The sequence below is a fragment of the Mytilus californianus genome, unplaced genomic scaffold, assembly GCF_021869535.1.
Source record: "Mytilus californianus isolate M0D057914Y unplaced genomic scaffold, xbMytCali1.0.p SCAF_3, whole genome shotgun sequence".
NCBI lineage: Eukaryota > Metazoa > Mollusca > Bivalvia > Mytilida > Mytilidae > Mytilus > Mytilus californianus.
This window is the reverse complement of record NW_026262679.1, coordinates 81582737-81602689: the sequence shown is the minus strand read 5'-3', so window position 1 is coordinate 81602689 and position 19953 is coordinate 81582737. Positions and strand designations below refer to the sequence as shown.

Genomic DNA, 19953 nt, shown 5'->3' with positions numbered 1-19953 from the left:
GACAAAACATTAAGGTAACAGGTACGTAAATGACTTGTGCAGCGATTTTTAAAAGAAATTATATGCACTTAGAAGTTTAAAAAATAAAATGAAAAACCGAAAAATGTAAGGGGGTAACCGATATAATTTCGGAGTTATAGCCATTTGAAAATATGAGGAAACCACTATCAAGTACATAGACATAACGTCCATTGTACCTTAAAAACTTGAAATTTAATGATTAATTCATTCTTCCGTGAATACCAATCCTACGATTTTCCTTTCTATTGGTGTATACTTTTCATAGGGTTACCGAACTCCTTTTTTATGTATATCAGCCGTCGAAAAAGTGTTTCTGACGTAAAAAAAGCATGACGTCGTCACATTGACCTCGCGACGTCAAGTCTCCATTTGCAGAATCATTCAATTTGTCTACCAACTTAAAATAATGTCACTTAAGAACAATCAGTACGAATCAACAACCGCTTCATAAAGGTGTCTCATTAATTATGATTTAATCTTCTAAATTAATGTGCTAAAGAGCAATATGAAATCATTATCCCGTCTATGAAAAAGTATTACATGTTCTTACCGATTATTACTTTCAAAGGATTATATGAAATCCATTGCATTTAGAGCTTTTTTTCAATCTGTGTGAAATGTACGTCAATGAACATCAATTCAGGGACTAAAAGATTAAAGGACAGCCGTTTAAAAATGGAAGGGTGTTTATACAATATGCAAAGATCTAAATCGAGTTTATAAAAGTTATGAATAAATTTCTATTGTTTTGCCGATTTCTCTTTTTCTTTCATAGAGATTCTTTACTGCAATTGGTGGAATTTTTATTGGTGGTACCAGTATAGCAAGCTAATTTTGTTGTGGTATGAAAGTGCTGTTAATTCACACAAATTAAGAAATTGAAGAATGAATGATAAATGCTGAACAATCAAATATAATTTAAGAAATCAAATAGGCCAGACAGGCCTTCTGAATTTTGTCCTTTTTTACATACTGAATGACCATTTACACTCTGGACTGAGTCGTCAGTAGGCCGTGCAGATGTTTTAAAAACGTGCAACAAAACCATCTAGCATCATATTGCTAGTAGCACAGTAGCATTGTTTGGTAAATTTGTGCTTTTTTTTAAAATTGGCCTCTGGACAAAAAATGTTTGTTTCAAATGTAAATAAAATGCTTTTATCTCCCCATTACTACTTACATAGAAGGATAACAATTGCATAACAATGAACTGAGCTCAAAGCAAAGCACTACTTTCATAATACACTGAGACAAAGAGCTCAATCCAGTGATATACTTTGTACTATGTCCCTTCATGAACATCCATCCTCCATAACCACATGTACATCTCACAAACAGGCCATACTACATAGATGGATCAGAAGTCCTGAAAAAGACATGCATTTTTTTCATATTTTCAGTATATACACCGTTTAAAACTTCTACAAAGTTGTGGTATAATCATTCGGTACCTAACAAATAATAATCGCTTTATGCACAAATTGATACAGGCTGAGTGCCCCTCTGTTTGAAATAAGAACATACCTCCACCTAATCATAGTAAACTGGTGAACAAACATTCCAAACTATAAAATGTTATTAGAATTATCAGTGACTATTTACCACCACAATTGAATTAATAATATATGTATATATATAGGACTCAGATTGACATCCTGTCTCTAATCATCTAATGGACCTCCATTCCTCAAGTCAATATCCAAATCTGACTTCATAATAAAATAAAATTCCAAAATCTACAACCAATTAAATTCCCCTCTAATAGACGGCTATTTGTTGTTTCAAAACAATGTCTCAAAAGTATTGGCTTCTCTAATTGACATCATTTTTACAGACTAGCCGCAATGAAATCAGTTTTCTAAAAGGGTAGGTGGAACCAAAAGCTAAAAAAATTGTGAAAGAAATATTTTAAATCTTGCAAATACATGTAATAATATTTCATTTCAATAATTGGCTGTATTTTTTTAATTTTGTCTACTGTCATGATTGTTTGAGACTGTATATTGACCTCTAGATGTCTTTCAATTACATTCAGATTGGCTTTGGGTTGATGTTTGATTGTTGTAATATCGATGTGGAGATTCATTTATATAAATAACAACTATTCACTTAAGTTAAAATAAAGTGGATGTAAGCAATTATAGGCAACCATACGGCCTTCAAAAATGAGAAACCCTCATATTGTATAGTCGGCTGTAAAAGAGCCCAACATGTTTATATAGCGATACAGTTTATATTGACAAGACTTACACGACTTTTTCAAAAACCTTTCAAGACATCATAATTATTTTCATTTGTTTTGTTGATTGATAGTAATATAAGGACTGGAATGAGATCTAATACATATAGTTATGCTCAACAGTTTTATTGTAAATCAGTTGTAGTAGGTTGTTTGAAGCATGCAACATATTTAACTTTGTGCATCTTTTTTTTTTAGGTCTGCAATCAATATACAGAATATGTGGTATGATTGCCAATGAGACAACTATCCTCAGAAGTTCAAATGACAAAGCAACTACAAAAAAATGTATAGGCAACCATACAGCCTTCAAAAATGAGGAAAACCCTTGTCGTTCCCTACATGAACAGTATTTAACAATTCAATTGATTAAAGTAATGGCTTGAATTACAACTAATTATATATAAATATAACATGTTCGGATAATCATATACAAATAACATGTTGGGACCCCCCCCCCCCCCCCCCCGCCCCCACCCCCCCCCCCTTACCCCACTCAAATGAAGGATATCCATTATTTTGCTGTGGTAGAAAAGGAAAAAAGAAAATGTAGCCTTTTTTTTACTTATAAAGGGGAGGGGAATTCATTATATTCAGAACAACTTTTTGAAAGGATGGATCCACTTATTTCTAATAAATAATAAAGATTGAAGTCGGAAATTATTTGACGATCAACATGTTTTTACTTTTTTATTTTACGTTCGGCCGTGCAAGACGGGTGCTTCGTTCAACATGTTTCACCAATTTAATTAAACATGCTTTGAGATTAAAAGTGCTTATTTTCCATGCTTCAAGATTTAAAGTGCTTGTTTTACTTGCTTGGTAAAATTAAAAGACTCGTTTTGGAAGTTAATAAAAAGAAATCAGAAATGATTTGATGCTTTTCTTTGTAGATTTCGGGACTTCAAACGTAAATTACTGACCAGTTAAAGCAGGAACATATATATTGATATAGATATACTGTTTCCAGGTTAAAGGTTTCTGATTAGGTAACAATTAAAATATATGGTGGTGCCACTATATATTTTTGTTGTACTTAATACCTAATGAAGCTCAACCCACTACACATTAGAAAACCTAATTTCTAAGCCAACAGTACTTGTTTGTTTTTCCCTAATTATTATTTTTTTTCAAATTTAATTATTTTCAAAAGTTGACATGTAACTCATGAAAATAAGATTTCTGTGTGGTAATTTTAAGTCCCAGGAAATCGCGAAAATGTAGGATATTGCACCGTTTACCCCATAGCTTCTGGTGGCCTGAAGTGGACCAGACCCACCCCCCCCCCCCTCCCCCTCCGTATTACTTCCTCCCCCAGCGCCGCATTGAGTACACATCATATTGGCCTAGCTACGCCCCTGAATGGTGATACGATACATTAATAACTCGACTCGGAATGCAAACAACCCTAAAATATAATGGTATGTAACATGAGAGCATAAATTTCATTACAACATTGCTCGTCTCCACCGAGACTTCTGTGTCACGAAGCAGAGCGTATACCGACTGAGCTAAAGAAGTACTTCATTTTCTAAGGGAAGCAATCCCGTCACACTTCCCCACCTCAAGAGTCATTATACTCTATAATGTTGATATCTTCAGTTTTATATGTATATACTTCCCTGGCTAGGTAATGCTTCTAACCGTGGGTTTTTTATTGTTGGGCGCCAATGTAACCGGCGACCATGAATTTCATTACAAAATTGCTTGTCTCCACCGGGACATGAAACTGGGACCTCTGTGTTACAAAGCAGCGCGTATATCGACTGAGCTAAAGAAGTACTTCATTTTCTTAGGGAAGCAATCCCGTCACATGTATGTGGAATCGTCCGTAACGATTTTTATAAGAATTCGCGTATTTTACACTTATTCCGTTGATTTTGCCAGTTGAATGTACTGGAATGAGATTAAATATCTAAACATAAAGGTCTATTCAACAATTGTAGTGTAAATCAGTTGTATTTGTGGATCATCATGGATGAAATAATCAGTTGAAATATGATGCGATATGCTGTACCATCTACTTCTGTTCCGACTAGACTATAGAGACTTAATGTGAACAAACCTGACGTCAAATTATGTACTGTAGAAGAAGGCACAAATAATATCACATTACATCCAAAAACAATTTATATCACATTACAATAATCCAAATTCAGTATTACGATGTCCCTGAAGAAATTCCCGCGCAAATGTCATGTGTTAAAAGGGAGAGACCAAAAAGAGTTTTAGGTCGATGTTGTCACTCACCCTTCGATCAATTTACACAGTTAAATAACATATATATGTTAACTATTTCTATATTGGTTGTGAGTTTAGTTACTTTATCAGAAAAATGATTTATTCCTCGCAGACAATGCTAAATAATATACATTAACTCGACACTCAATCTAAAAACCCCTAAAACATAATGATATATGGAATCGTCAGAACAGATTTCCTAATATTGATAAAGGTGAAATACGTAGAATCGAAACTGTGCACACAGAAATATGATTAAAGATAAAGCCCTATGTAAAGTGAAAATCAAAAAACAAACCTGTTTAAAATCATTGTTCATTAAATTTGCTTCCATAAGAACCTTGAAATTGAATCTACGAACGATTACGTGTATCCTGTCAACCCCTGAAAAAAATAATACTGTCATCTTGACTACTTCCGCGCGCCACTGACTGATTTTTTAATATTTTGTTATAGAGTATGTTTTGAAACTACGAACGATAACGTGTATCCTGTCAAGCCCTGAAAAAAGTAATACAGTCATCTTGACTACTTCTGCGCGCCATTTTTTATTTTTCAAAGCGATGGTAAATGGTAACTTTCGTGCAACGGTTTTCAATTTTACTTCACATATTTTCGTGCTTGAAGCTTATTATTCACCATGTTTCGTATAAAGTGGTCAAAAGCAACATGTAGGGTATTTTTTGTTTGTTTCGTTCATTTTGAAGTTGCCATTTTACTTCCCGTTCGTCCGTGTACAAGGCCCCCTCTCCCCTTTTACTATTTGCATTCAAGTTTATGTCCCTCTTCCCTCTCTTATACTTCCGACATATATATAAATTCATGCCACACAAGCAAATTGTTTTTTATACTTTTGTTTCAATATTTACAAATTAAATTAAATTTTACGCTGAAAACTTTGTACTTCTATTTATAGACCGCATTGCGGACGTGAAAGAAAACACTGTAAACAACGGTTGTGATAATTATTAACTTCCAAATGTTTTTATTTTTAAGTTGGAAAGTGATTATCTATCATGAATATCAAATTAAGAATATCAGTAATAAGGCATTGGGCATAACAAAAAAGTGTTTCTCTCTTTAATGTCAAAAATGTAATAGTGTGTCAGTTGTTTTGCCAGACGAATTTATTTCAGTCTTTATGCAACTGTATCCTGTCAATTTATGAAATGAAACAAAGCAACGTTATAGTATAAGCTTTAATTTATTATATTGCGTGTGCATGAGTGTATATGCATGCGTTTTTAATTTTACTTCATTTTGTGTTCACGGCCCATATATCAACACTCCTTTTTTAAGTCTCTGATCTGTGCCGTTTTCCAGTGTTTATAAGTTAGTGTAGGGACAGTTGCAACACGGTATTATATACAAGATACTTCCAAGTCCGTGTCTGTTTTCTATAAAAGAGTTGTGGAAAAATAATGGTGCATAGCTCTTCTTACAAGGTTGAAGCTTTTAGTTGGTCAGCCAGTAAACCTAGTCCAAATAATTATGACGTCTTGAAAGGCTATTTCATTTTTTTTGCAAGACATTATAGATCATTATAATTATTTGGACTACCAGTTAACCCTACTCAACAACTCTCCGACTATCACGCCATGGTAAATTATTTTGGAAGGAAGATCTGTTTCACTCGGGCAAGAAATTTCATGTACAATGACTACACTTTTTGATAAATGTTGATGAAGTGCATTGAGTTCAGTTTCACCGTTATTGTCTATTTTTCCGACGAGGCAGAATCTCCCGACATATTGAAAATATTTTTTTCTGGTGTAAGGGAGATAAAAAATGAAAACAACACGTTATAAATTAAGTGCGTCCGAAGCGCTTTTCTGGATTTACCGTAATCAGGAACGCTCAAAGCCGAACATTTGAAAGCCAAGGATGCATAAAACCGAAACAGTTGAAGAGCTATATAATCAAAAATGACCTAAAATGATAGCCAAATCCGTCTAAGGCCAACTTTGTCTGAGGGAGTTGAAACTTTAGTTTCCTTATAATTTCAAAATTTATGAACGGGCAAATTTAGAAAGGGTTGTTATTATTCATGTCAATACCAAAGTACTGACTACTGAGCTGATGATACCCTCGGGGACTGATAGTCCACCAGCAGAGGTATCGACCCAGTGCTGTTAAAAATGAAAACAACACGTTATGAATTTAATGCTCATAACAACGAACGTAATTTTTGCCGTTTTCCGTTAGAGGCGCTGATTTACGTACCTCTCACCTTAAAATAAATGATACAACCACGTACGATGTTCTTGGCTTTTGAAAGACATAAAACATGTACTGGGGTTAAAGGGTTAAAATAGTTTGTTCGGGGATAGATATCTCCATCCTTCTCATTTTAATCTCGGTTTTGATATTTTCCCCTCAATTATTTAGTTTGTTTTTCTAACTTTCCAGTGTTTAGCTTGAACAAATCTGATCGAGTTTAAAAAAAAGAAGCTTTTTATGAATTAAAAAAAGATTCTCTTATGGCTGTGGTCTTTTATCTGTTTCTTGCATGAAGACATATGTCTCATATCACACTTCACGACACTGCAGGGAGTGTGATACGAAAAATGTAAAGAAAACTGATTTAATTTGTTAACGATATATATTACGACATTTCAATTTGCTATTCGTTAGGTCATTGATGACTTTCAAAGGTTAAGACGATATAGATTTCGTCTAATGCAATAGACATATATGATTTCCTCGAAATACAAAAAATACAAAACACCCACACTTTTCACCTGAACATTTTTTTTTATCAAAAGTTATTACATTCTGAAGCGTACACTATTTTTAAAAATGTCTGATGTCATAGTTTATCGCCGGAATATGACATATGACGTCATACAGGTATATGCAAAAGACTAGATCAACGATTCGCGGAATTTAACAAAATGAGGGTGTTGCCCATAAGAGAAATACGTTTAACAACTCGTGAAAATTGGATATCGCTTGATGTCACCTCTCGTTATTTAATTTAAATAGTAATAATAAACTCGCCCAATGCTCGTTTATATTATATTAAAATTAAATAACTCGAGCCGATATCAAGCGATATCCGATTCTCACTCGTTATGAAACCTTACAACATATTTGCGTTCAAGATGTTACTACTCTGTAATGTAAATATAAATATAAAAGTTGTAGACTAAAAGAGGGCTTACTTAGTTCGATATTGACAGAAATTGGCCTTGTAACGAGTCACACATGGACAATTCTTACAGTTGTTGCAAGGATTATTCGGAAAACCAGATTTACCAGTATAATATCAATTGGTACGGCTAAATTATTGCGACTGTAGTCAACTTATATTAATTATAAAATATTGTATATAAACTTGTCTACCAGGAATTCTTAGTTGATTAGTGAAAATTGTGAAATTGTTACTAAAAAAAGGAAACTAAATTAAGTTCATCTTGATTTTATATTTGGTATGTATTTTTTGTTACAGAACTATTTTTTCTGCTGCGAGAGTCGATAAGAAAGACTATTCAATCTTCTACTTTTTTTAATGCTTATCCAAGATGAAATATAAAATTATTACAACCTCTCCAGACATATTGATGTGAGGAAGAATATTTCCTTCTTTTCAGCAGTACCAACATGTTCATTTCACATACCCTTAGTCTTTACTTTGATAGGTAAGTTAGCTATCACACATAATAACGATAATATAATTTATTCTATGATATCTTTAATGAGCTTTTTTTTAATTCAATATTCAGTTGCTATGAATAAAAACAGATTTTAAATGAATATTTTATTTTCTCAATTTTCAATAACATGTTTGAAGGGATAAATACTTCCAGAACACAAAAGAGATAGTTAAAAATTATACTAATTTCTAATTCTCTTTCCCCCAAATGTGACCGAATTAGACTTATCTACGGGTTTGTATTTACATGACCAACACGACGGATGCCACATGTGGAGCAGTATCTGCTTACCCTTCCGGAGAACATGAGATCACCCCCGGTTTTTGGTGGGGTTCGTGTTGCTCAGTCTTTAGTTTTCTATGTTGTGTTTTGTATATACTGTTGTTTGTCTTTTGGTTTTTTTATTGCCAGACCGTTGTCAGTTTATTTTCGACAAATGAGTTTGAATGTCCATTTGGTATCTTTCGACTCTTTTTAAAATTATTGTATAATACTATATTATATATATATAGTGCTTTTTTTTGCTATAAATTAGCGAATAAATCATTCCAAATGCTAATCATTTATTCAAAGTTGATATTGAACAACAACACATGTTTATCTTGTAGAATTATCTAAAGTGCTACATGCAAAAGTGGAAGCTCCATGGAAAATACCACGACGTGAAGCGCACTCGTTCCTCACAGCTCAAACTAGAAACAAAAGAAGCGATCCCGCTTGCAATACAAACGAGTATTATTGTGAAGCAAACAAAGGAAGTTGTATGGTACAGACTTAATTAAGTCATTGTTTTGAATAAATATTCGAAATAATGATACAAAATTTAGTAATATCAAACAGAAATAATTCATCGACGACGTCTAAAAAGGGCTGTAGAAGAAGTAAAAATGGTAACATGATGATGAGACAGCAATCTAACGGTCATAGTGCTAATTTCCCCTGTATTTATTTTACTCAAAGGCTATATTTTGTTTAGAAATATGAAACAAATAATAAAGGGTTAATGGTATGATTGCAAATGAGAAAACTATCCACAAGTGACCAAGGGACCTGAATTTAATCATACAGTTTGGATCAGTCCTAACGTCTTACTTCTTTTAAGAACTGTATGCAATCCTTGAACTGTTGTACCTACTGTCTAGAATTGTTCTAGGGCAGAACTGTCCAAATCTGTTCTATGTTAGAACTATCCAAAACATTGTCGATGAGTACTTCTAGAGTAGAGCCGTCAGAATCTGTTTGAGGTTAGAAGTGTCTATAGTCGCTTCTGTCAGAAACTGTTCTCAAGGTGTCAGGAGAACACTTCTCCTGAAATTTTAAGAAAGGTTAGAACTGATCCATACTGTATATAGATCACCGTACAACCTTCAATAATGAGTAACAGCCACACCGTATAGTAAGATACAAAAGGACCCAGCATATGATAAACCAATAAACGAAAACAAGTATGACAGACAGCAACAAATGACAAACCACTGATTGACATATTTCTAATTATATATAAACCGAATAATAAAAGTCGGAAGATGGTTCAAAATTGCAAATATGGTTGCATTTGATCGATTTCGGTTACAAAAATCCGTTCTTAATCAAAACAAAAATTCTAACGAAAGTAAAACTTTGTATTTTGTTTGAAATACAAATAAATTAATCTTGGGTTACAATGTCCGTTGATGCAAAAATTTACAAAAACATGTAAAATTCTCAAATTTCGTTCAAAACTGTCTTACTTATCAATGAGAGAATGAGTAGCTGTTGTGGTATTGAAACATTTTAGTCTTACAAATCAAAACACTTTTCTAGTTGGAATTCGGTACACTTCCAATTTTTTACTAAATATGTTGTTTTCAAATAGAAACATGCCAATAAAGCAATTAATTTCAGATGCACAATGAACAATCTCGGGAGCATTATTGCGGCCAGGGTCATACCTGTACTTCTACACAAGCCTGTTACTTATCTACACCCTGTCCAGCTCATTATGAATATGGCTGTACAGGTAATGTTAAAATTCATACTTTTAGTATTAAGGATTAAAATTCATTTAATTTTTTTTTCTCATAAAATACATAGTTAAGAACAAATTTAAACAAAGTGCAAATAATAAGCATTATTTACCTATATTCCATACAAAAGAATATAACTCAGAGTACAAACAATATATTTTTAACTAATGTTTCTTTTAGTGTGGTGATAACTTAAATGATGAATTAAATAGGTATTTTATATCGTCATTAGATGACCAGTGCCTATCTTTTCCATGCCATAACGGAGCTACGTGTCAGGACACAAGTACTAGCTATAACTGTCAATGCGTTTCAGGCTGGGATCCAGCAACTAATTGCGCTACAGGTAGGTTTCTCTTTATAAGAAGTAACTCACTTAGTTTGTAAACTCCTAGTTCCGAATGTGATTGAAGTGAACTTGTTTCTTAAACAATCATTTCGTCGAGAAATTTTGTTCTGATCCGGTATTCTTTGACTACTTACTGCGCTACGGGTAGGTACAAATAACTAACTAAGTTGATGTGTTCCAGGATCGGAGTCTTTTACTAGATAGATACTTCATTCTTGAAAAACGAAGTACAAATTTACAGAGAAACATACAATATCAATGAAAAACAATAACGTTTAAGGCAAACAAATGCAGTACGATTATGTAAAATGAAGTCTAAAATTATGATGACATATATGTATAATAAACTGTTAAACGAAATATAAAGTAATCAATTATGAAAATATACATTAACGTGGAGATCATATATATTTACATTCTGACTATGAGCGAAGGTTTTTCTAATAAATAACTCACTGAAACAAAACTTTTCAACCAGCAACTAATTGTACTACAGGTAGGTTTTTCTGTATAGAAATAATTCATTGAGTTTTTGTACTTAAAGCGGGAATCCAGAGACTAATTATACAACAGATTGGTTTAACCTGAGGAATTATGCTCAAAGTTGCTGACTGTGCTGTAAGTATACTTTTTTTTTTAAACAATTAATCGCTGAAATGTTCTATTCAAAGAGGGGATGTAGTTAATTGCTGTTTTATCTCTACAAATAATTTAATTAGGCGTTTTGATCAAGGCAAGGATCTGTGGAGCTGGATAGATTAACCTGTACGTGTTGTGTTTTAGTCTGTTATCTTGCTATTACTATTAACTATGCTAAATGTTGTGTTTTGTACAATATTTTTATGGAATTTAAATTTTTTGGAAAAGACTTAATTGTTGATGCGGGTCCTGAAGGTTGGGGAATGTTTACAGAAATTGGACGCATATTTCTTGTTTTATTAACAATTCTGTCTTTAAAGTATTTAATACAAAAACCGGATTGTAACGTGCTAGCTAACTAAGTAACAAATTAACATTGTCCAAAAAAAATAGAAAGTCCTTCGCTATGTCAAACATTATTCCTACTGCAACCCGGACAGTCTTTACTCGTGCAACTTATTCTCCGTACGGCAGAAGCAGAAGTTTAAAATTTATTTTTTTTGGTCGCAACCAACCTCCAACTACTTAACCAGTTGTACATAAGTATCTTTTTTAAAATAACTTTCTCAGACTATAACGAATGTAGTTCAAACCCATGTCAAAATGGTGGATCGTGTGTTGACCACTTCAATAGATACAGTTGTTCTTTCATCCCAGGTTATGATGGAGTCAATTGTCAAACAGGTCAGTTTCTAATCTTTGAAATACCAGAGATACATTTCTCATACAAACGGCAATTCCACAGTTGAATAATGAATTAAGTTTCATTTCATCAATGAAAAAGTCTAAAAGACACAAGTCACTTTGATACTAGCTATTCTGTGTAAAAACTCATCGAAGATACCAGGCTTATAAGTGTGTAAGTCAGTACAGTCTTTTTTCAATGTAAATATTTACAATTGATGTTCATTAAAAACACTAATTTTCGAATTCGTCCGAGATATTGCTGATATAAACCTATGATATAAGTTTTATAAAAATCTCGCAAGAATTGTACGTGTGAGAGCGCTAACAAGACCAGACGGACGCCCGGTATTTCTATGTCCCCCACAACGCGGTGCGCGGGGGACAAAAAACTGATAAACAGTTTCAAACAGGATATAAAAAACCAAAAATAAGACGCATATCATAAGATATACATTAAGCACTAATTTACATATTTAATTGTTGTAATTCCACTTCAAGATAAATTTTAGAATAATGTCTCATCAAAGTTTGACAAACAATTTCCCTTAAAGAAATATTGTCGTCTTGTATATTAAAAAAAAAACTTAAACGTAATTTTGATTATATTTGATATTGAATATCAATTAATTCAGAATTAAAAAGAAAAGGTAAACAAATTATTGATTTAATGAAATATGATGTTGGATGTGTTCTGATTGATATTTTAGTCTTAGATACATGATTTTTTTTATTAGTTGTTATTGGTTTAAAAAAAATTTAACAAAAATACCGAACTCCAAGGAAAATTCAAAACGGCAAAATCAAAAGTTCAAACAAATCAAACGATTGGAAAACATCTGCCATATTCCTGACTTGGTACAGGCATTTCCTTATGTTAAAAATGATGGATTAAACCTGGTTTAAAAGCTAGCTAAACATCTTACTTGTATGACAGTCGCATAAAAATCCATTATATTGACGGCTTTGAACTAGCTGTCAGTAACTGCGAGTACTCTCAGATCTGTACTTAGTGTCCTTTTTTGTTGTAAGGGATGAGGGATGGGCAAATACCCTGCCAAGTCTGGTCTGTGTTTTTGTTTGATGTTTTTTTCTGCTTTGTATCGATCTGATGAGCTTAGCCTTTTTCAACGGATTTTTATAGTTTGTTCTTAGGTTTTGCTAATACACCACTGTCCCAGATTAGGAGAGGGTTGAGCGCTAACAAAACGTTTAACCCCGCCACATTCTTAATATGCTGGTCCCAAGTCAGGAGCATGTAGTTCAGTGGTGGTCGTTGGTTCATGTCTGATATATTTTTTTTTCGTGAATTGTTCTGTTATAAATTAGGCCGTTAATTTTCTCAATTAAATTGTGTTATATTTTTTCAAATCGGGGCCTGTTATAGCCAACTATATTGTATGGGTTTTTCTCATTGTTGAAGGCCGTATGGTTGCCTTTAATTGCTTACATCCACTTTATTTGAACTTTGGTGGATACTTGTCTCATTTTGCAATCATACCAAATCTCCTTATTTTTATAATACAATATTTAAAGAAGAACAAATTCAATAGAAGACTTTCAAACTATAGAGGTAAATTCAGTAGAAATCCACCCATTGACTTTAAAAATCTACACCTTGATCTGCAACTTAACGCGGGGAACACTGCTAAACAAATACACTATGTCGAAGGGAGGTAATTCTGATTTTGCATATGATTTTACACATTATTAGAATAAATATGTTCAGCATTTGATGTAAAATGAAGAGAATATCTATGTCTTATAACTCTAAGGGGTAATTTCTATTGTTTCTTTCAATCTGAACACAAAACTGATTTTTCCCATATGCACCATGCTTCCTCCCACAGCATATTCAGTACATCCTTGCCAGCCGCAATAAAACATAGAATAATATATGAAAAAAACTTATAAAGAGAGGCGAAAGATACAAAAGAGGCATTCAAACTCATAATTCGAAAATAAACTGACAACACCATGGCTAAAAAGAAAAAGACCAACAGACAAATAACAGTACACCAAACACAACATACAAAACTAAAGACTGGGCAACACGAACTGTTTCCAAAAAGTTTCCCATGCATTATATTTACAGGAAATAAGCTTTGTGTTTATTGTGTGGCCTTTAAAAAGTACAATGACAGAGTGCATATTATCCTATAGGGGTGAATTCAGTAAAAAATCTTCCATTGACTTTAATTCAAATCTATGTCTTGAATTGAATCTATATTTGGTTTACCTTTAGGAATAAGAAGCTTTCATTCATCATTCATTAAAGTACAAATATAGCCCCTTTTTGCACCAATATAAACATAGGGTCATGCGCCTTTTTTTGTTCCATTCACATGGTCTGTTTACAAACACTGTAGATTCGCACAAAAGTCTTATACTGACCCCCATTACTTTTCAACCCTACGGTAAAAAATTAAGTGCATTCATATTTTTTTTTTTAAATCTAGTTTTGATCCATCTATCGAAAATATTTATTACAAACATTATCTACCCATCAGATGAGCACATGACAGTAATGTTATACAGAAAGCTCTCCCCCGAATGGGCGGTTCCTGATGACGTATATTTATTTACTGAAAAAAGTAAAATCATAAAAATACTGAAGTCCGAGGAAAATTCAAAAAGGCAAGTCCCTAATCAAATGGCAATATCAAAAGCTCAAACACATCAAACGAATGGATAACAACTGTCATATTCCTGACTTGGTACAGGCAGTTTCTTATGTAGAAAATGGTGGATTGAACCTGGTTTTATAGCTAGCTAAACCTCTCACTTGTATGACAGTCGCATCAAATTCCATTATATTGTCAACGATGCGTGAACAAAACAAACAGACACAATAGGTAAAAATGTCAAAAATAGGGGTACAGCAGTCAACATTGTGTTATCATAAATGTAACGAAGAAGCACAAAAAGGCATACATCAAATTTAACATCCTCATTTTGCTTTTTTATTATACGATTTTATTTATCTATGTAAAATCCACCCATAAAGGATGGAAGGTTATTTATCCCTATGTTAAGGTTGACACGTATTACTTATCTGTTAAAGGTCCTATAGTTGCATATCCGTTTAAGTCACAGTTGATCAATTGAAATCAATTAAGTAATCAAAATTTTAAACTGAATCTGAATCTAACATAACTTTACATAGAAAACTTACATGCGTTATTCATCGGAAGATACCAAGGTATTTTTGATAAATATTCCGTATCAACTATTGTGCTATTGTTCTATAGTGATTTTTGTATTCATGCCTTTCATTTTTGCTTATGTACTTTGTATATATAGTGTTTATATGCCATTTTTTATAGTGATTAAGATTATAACACAATTTTGACTGCTGTACCACAATTTTTGACATTTTAACCTATTATGTCTTTTTGTTTTGCTCACACATTGTTGTCAATATAATGGAATTTATGCGACTCTCATACAAGCGAGAGGTTTAGCTAGCTATAAAGTCAGATTTAATCCATCATTTTCTACATACGGAAATGCCTGTACCAAGTCAGGAATATGACATATATTTTCCATTCGTTTGATGTGTTTGAGATTTTGATTTTGCCATTTGATAAAAGACTTACCGTTTTGAATTTTCCTTGGAGTTCGGTATTTTTGTTATTTTACTTTTTTACAAAACATTATAAGTTAATATCCACAACAGAACAAATATCGTTCATAAGAAATGACCTAAAGATATAACTTGAGTGTTAAAGAAGCAACAGAAGCTTACCGATATTCAGTTCTCGTTAATTCATTAAGAAGATACAAATCAGGGTAAAAAGAAAAAAAGCAAAAGACCAGACGCTGTACAATCAGACTTCAAACAAAATATTCTGTAAAGAAGCTTTCATCAAGATAACATTGTAAACATGAGACATCGGAAATCTCGAACGAATGTCATTTATACAGTTTTAGTGACACAAGTAAAGAATCGTTTAACATAATTAACCTACTACAACAAATTGTCATCACAGGTCTAGTTTCTCACAAAGTCAGTTTTCCATGTTCTTGGTTTCTTACAATAATGCACATTTGAAGTGATACTATTTACAGATATAAATGAATGTGCTTCAAATCCATGCCAAAATGGTGGCACGTGTACAGACCAAGTAAATGCTTTCGTGTGTTCATGTATGTCAGGATATGCTGGAGTAAATTGTCAAACAGGTATTGTCAATTCTAGAAAACTGAGATTACATTCTTATATTATACAAAATGCATGACAATAATATAAAAACGATCGTTCATCTGTGATGATTCTAGAAACAATAATCATTTCATGAATATGAAAATATTATAATATCAAATACTCCGATCGTTTATGATACAATCTATGATATCAGAAGTAAGGTGAATGAGTCTAACCGTAAAGAATAAATGTGTATTAAAACAGATAATTGCATGTTTTAGATATTAATGAATGTGCATCAAACCCATGTGAAAATGGCGGAAGTTGTACAGATCATGTCAACAGATACACTTGTTCATGTGTACAAGGGTATATTAGATCTAACTGCCAGACAGGTATTTAATTATATCCAGTTGTTTAATACCATCATGGTTTGTAGTATAAACTTAGAACACATGTAAATAACAATTTATAAATATGGTCTGTCTAATGTGCTTTCCTTAATTTACCTTTATCAGGAACGGTGAAAATGGGCAGTAATGGAACCCATTTTCGACATTTTTCAACTATTTCAGTACTTCATCAATAATTCTCAGGAATTTAATCTTCAATTCAGTTGTCAAATTTATTTGTGAGTCTCGATAGCTCTTGCAATTGTCAGTTTTACAAGTAGTCAACAAGGAACGTATTCTGGCATACTGAAGTTTTTTTTTATCGCCGTCACGTCTCCAATAAGCCGGGCTTGTCATTCTTCTTGACAATGATTTTGTACACGGCGTTTGGTTCAATTACAATAAGCAAGCTTCTTTCCGATTTTAACGCTTTTTGGGATAGTCTTTTCCTCAATTATAATATCTCAATGTATCTTTCAGAAATAAGGAATGTTTAATAAAAGCTCATGTTTCTAAAAAGGAATTGAACGAAAATTTTTTAGAATAATAATAACAATGTTGCATTAATTAAATTCACATCTCTTTCAATTTTAGATTTCAAATTAGTTATTCATGAGCAAAGGAAATAATCCAGTTATATTTTAACTGCTGAAACAAGGGAATCGTACTTATCATGCGCTCATTCTGTACTTCTTTAACTATTTACCGATTCAGAAAAACACTTCAAATATTACTTATTAATACTTTTTGTTAAACAAGTACTTTGACCCTTTTCTTCTGGGTATATGATTAATTTCGGTAACAATTTGTTGCTTTTGAAACAAATCTTCATTTCAAAATTAACTAGGTCCTCTACTTAGATTTCAGTGTGGGAATCCTGTTTCATCATTTTACTTAAATTCCTCTTTGAAAAGTATATTATTGTTTGCTGGTTTGGATGCAAATGTTTATTAGGGTCACAGTTTTAGAATTAGGGCTGCAACTTCAGCAGCTGCCAGAGAAGTGCCCTTATCTATGATTCAAAACAAAGGTAGATGGAAGTCTAATGCCTTTCAGCGTTACTTAAGACTTGAAAATTTTTGTATGTAAGTAAGTAACCTTCTGTCCTCTTGGTAGTAATTATTTGTTTTTATTTTGTCGAACATTCTAGACTAACTAGTAGAGGTCAACATGGTTTGCTGTACAGTTTTTCGTACATTTAAGTATATTTGGGTAGAGGTCAACATGGCTTACTCTACATTTGTTTTCATTCAGCATGTCCAATACATTGTGTTTTGTAAAATGTTTTTATTTGTTTGTTTTTCTTTTTATATTTTAGAAGTTTTAAGTGAACATTTTCACATGACTATTATTAACTATTTGTTTTTATTTTCACATGTATTTTGGTCTATATGGACTGTAGAGGTCAACACGGCTTGCTCTGCATTTTGGTTGTCAGAAATGGCTTATTTTCGCAAGCTTTATATGCCGTACAATTATGAACAAGTCGTATTTGTCTTTCCTAGTTTGGAAAGGGCAGTCCTCGGGTGGGGATCCCCTTTGGGGTTTTGTGGCATTTTCTAAACCCCACCTTTGCTCTTTAATGTCATTGTCATTTATTTGCTACTATTAATATTGTTAATGTGTCATTCTCAAATTTTGAATAAATGACATTTTGCTCCCGAAGATAAGGGTGGCTGAAGTATTGCTTATGATGAGTCATGGTCATCCCTGTTATCATGTTGTACAGTTGCCAACGGTATCACGTTATTGTCCTTTACTAGTTGAATGCCGGATTTGTGCAACTTTGCAAACAATGCTTCAGCAATGTCATTTGCGGATAGACTGGTTTGAGGATTATTGTATGAGAAGAACTCATAGGAATATTGTCCGGCAAATCAGCTCGTTGTGGTTGTGTCCTAATACTCCTTCGTTTCTTTGCCATTGGTCTATTTAATGTCGGCAAAGCAGTAGTCTCTACCTCAAAGACATCCCCAACCGTCGCCTCAGTCAAATTTCTGGGAGCAACGTTCCTTTGTGTTCTTTGCTTTGGCATTTTGATTAATAATTAAAAAAAATATACTATTTTAATTGTTAGTACAATATTGTCTTAATATGACCAATTGAGGAAAATATTGATCCAATAAATATTAGGTATATTTGTAATATGACCAATTGAGGAAAAAAATGATCTAATAAATATTAGGCATATTTGTAAACCTATACATGTATAAATGAATACATATATTCAACCAATATTGGATTAAACATGTTGAAACAAAAATTAAATATACTGATAAAGTCCAGAAATACAACTATTATATGTATGGAAAACATGTAAAATTTAATTTTACAACCAATTTACCCTATTGTGACATAACCATATAGGGTAATAAACCATTAAGTATGTTCCTCTGCTTGGACCAAAGTCAATACACATGTATGTACATGAAAAATGATTAAATAGTTAATCCACATGTAAAATATAACATTTAACTGAACCATGTAATAATATAAGATATTAGTAATGTCAACCATTCTTGTGTCACAACCATAATAAACCAAAGCAAGACACATATATTAAATTAAGTAGTAATGTAGTACCATATTTTCAGTATATAACCATAATATTTGTCAAGTTACCACATGACAAGAGCCTCCATATCAATTTTTTGAATAGTAGATAATTGCATCATTATCAACATAAAAGTGATAAAATAAATATTTAACTTCGAGCTGGACTACCTACAGCTGCTAGAACACTCTTTGTATATTTGTCCATGCCTGTAGCATTAAAATGCACCTTGTCATTTGATAACAGTGCTAGAGTGTTTTCCCAAAAACCCCTGTGCTGCCAGTAGCTAATATCGCAACGTCGATATACATTTTTCGTAGCTCTTTGTTTATCTCTATAACCTTGTTATCATAATTGTCTTCCAATTCTCCGGAGTATCTCGGCAGCAACTGACCTATATTCACGTGACGAACATGATAGCATTTGATTATGTAAACGGCAAAAAAACTATTATACCTCTCGCTAATCTAGCGGGATTTGATTCAGCGGATAAATCATTGCCGCAGATTTGAAGAAAAACATAATGAGACTTATAATCATCAATAATTTTGATAAATTCTTGCCTTTGAACGCATTTTGGACCCGGACGAAGCGTACTTCCACCCAAACCGAAATACTCGACTTGAATGTCTGTACCATCAAACCCCAAATTAAACCATCCCTGATAGCAATTTCTAAACAAAAATGATTCCAATCTATGAATAAAAGAGTGACAAAAAAAATAATGCATGCCGGACCATGGTTCAAAGACAAATATTGAAGTTAAAAATAAAATGATTAAGGTTCGCTTTTACCTGAAATATAGCTGTACGTTCAACAAAGATGGACCTTCCTCAGTTTTTTGGAATTTCACAAGTAGTTGGAAATCTGCTCTGAAAAAAAATTTTGTGGTACCCTAAAAAAACACCCCAAATATTAATTGCCAAAACAATCGGGAAAATCACTTTAATTGTAATGGGCAAATTTCTTATATCCTGTGGCCATTCACCTGCAAACTATTGTCAAAAACAGCAGTAAACCCACCA

General features: G+C 32.8%; 1 protein-coding gene across 1 annotated transcript in view; it reads left to right on the top strand.

Moving 5' to 3' along the window:
- Positions 1–19953, top strand: part of LOC127733658 (uncharacterized) — a 77427-nt gene that overhangs the window by 38003 nt on the left and 19471 nt on the right. Inside the window, exons 25-27 of the mRNA XM_052242974.1 lie at positions 10344–10509; positions 11722–11835; positions 15907–16020. Of these exons, the coding sequence (XP_052098934.1) occupies positions 10344–10509; positions 11722–11835; positions 15907–16020 (394 nt within the window). The remainder of the gene's footprint in view (positions 1–10343; positions 10510–11721; positions 11836–15906; positions 16021–19953) is intronic.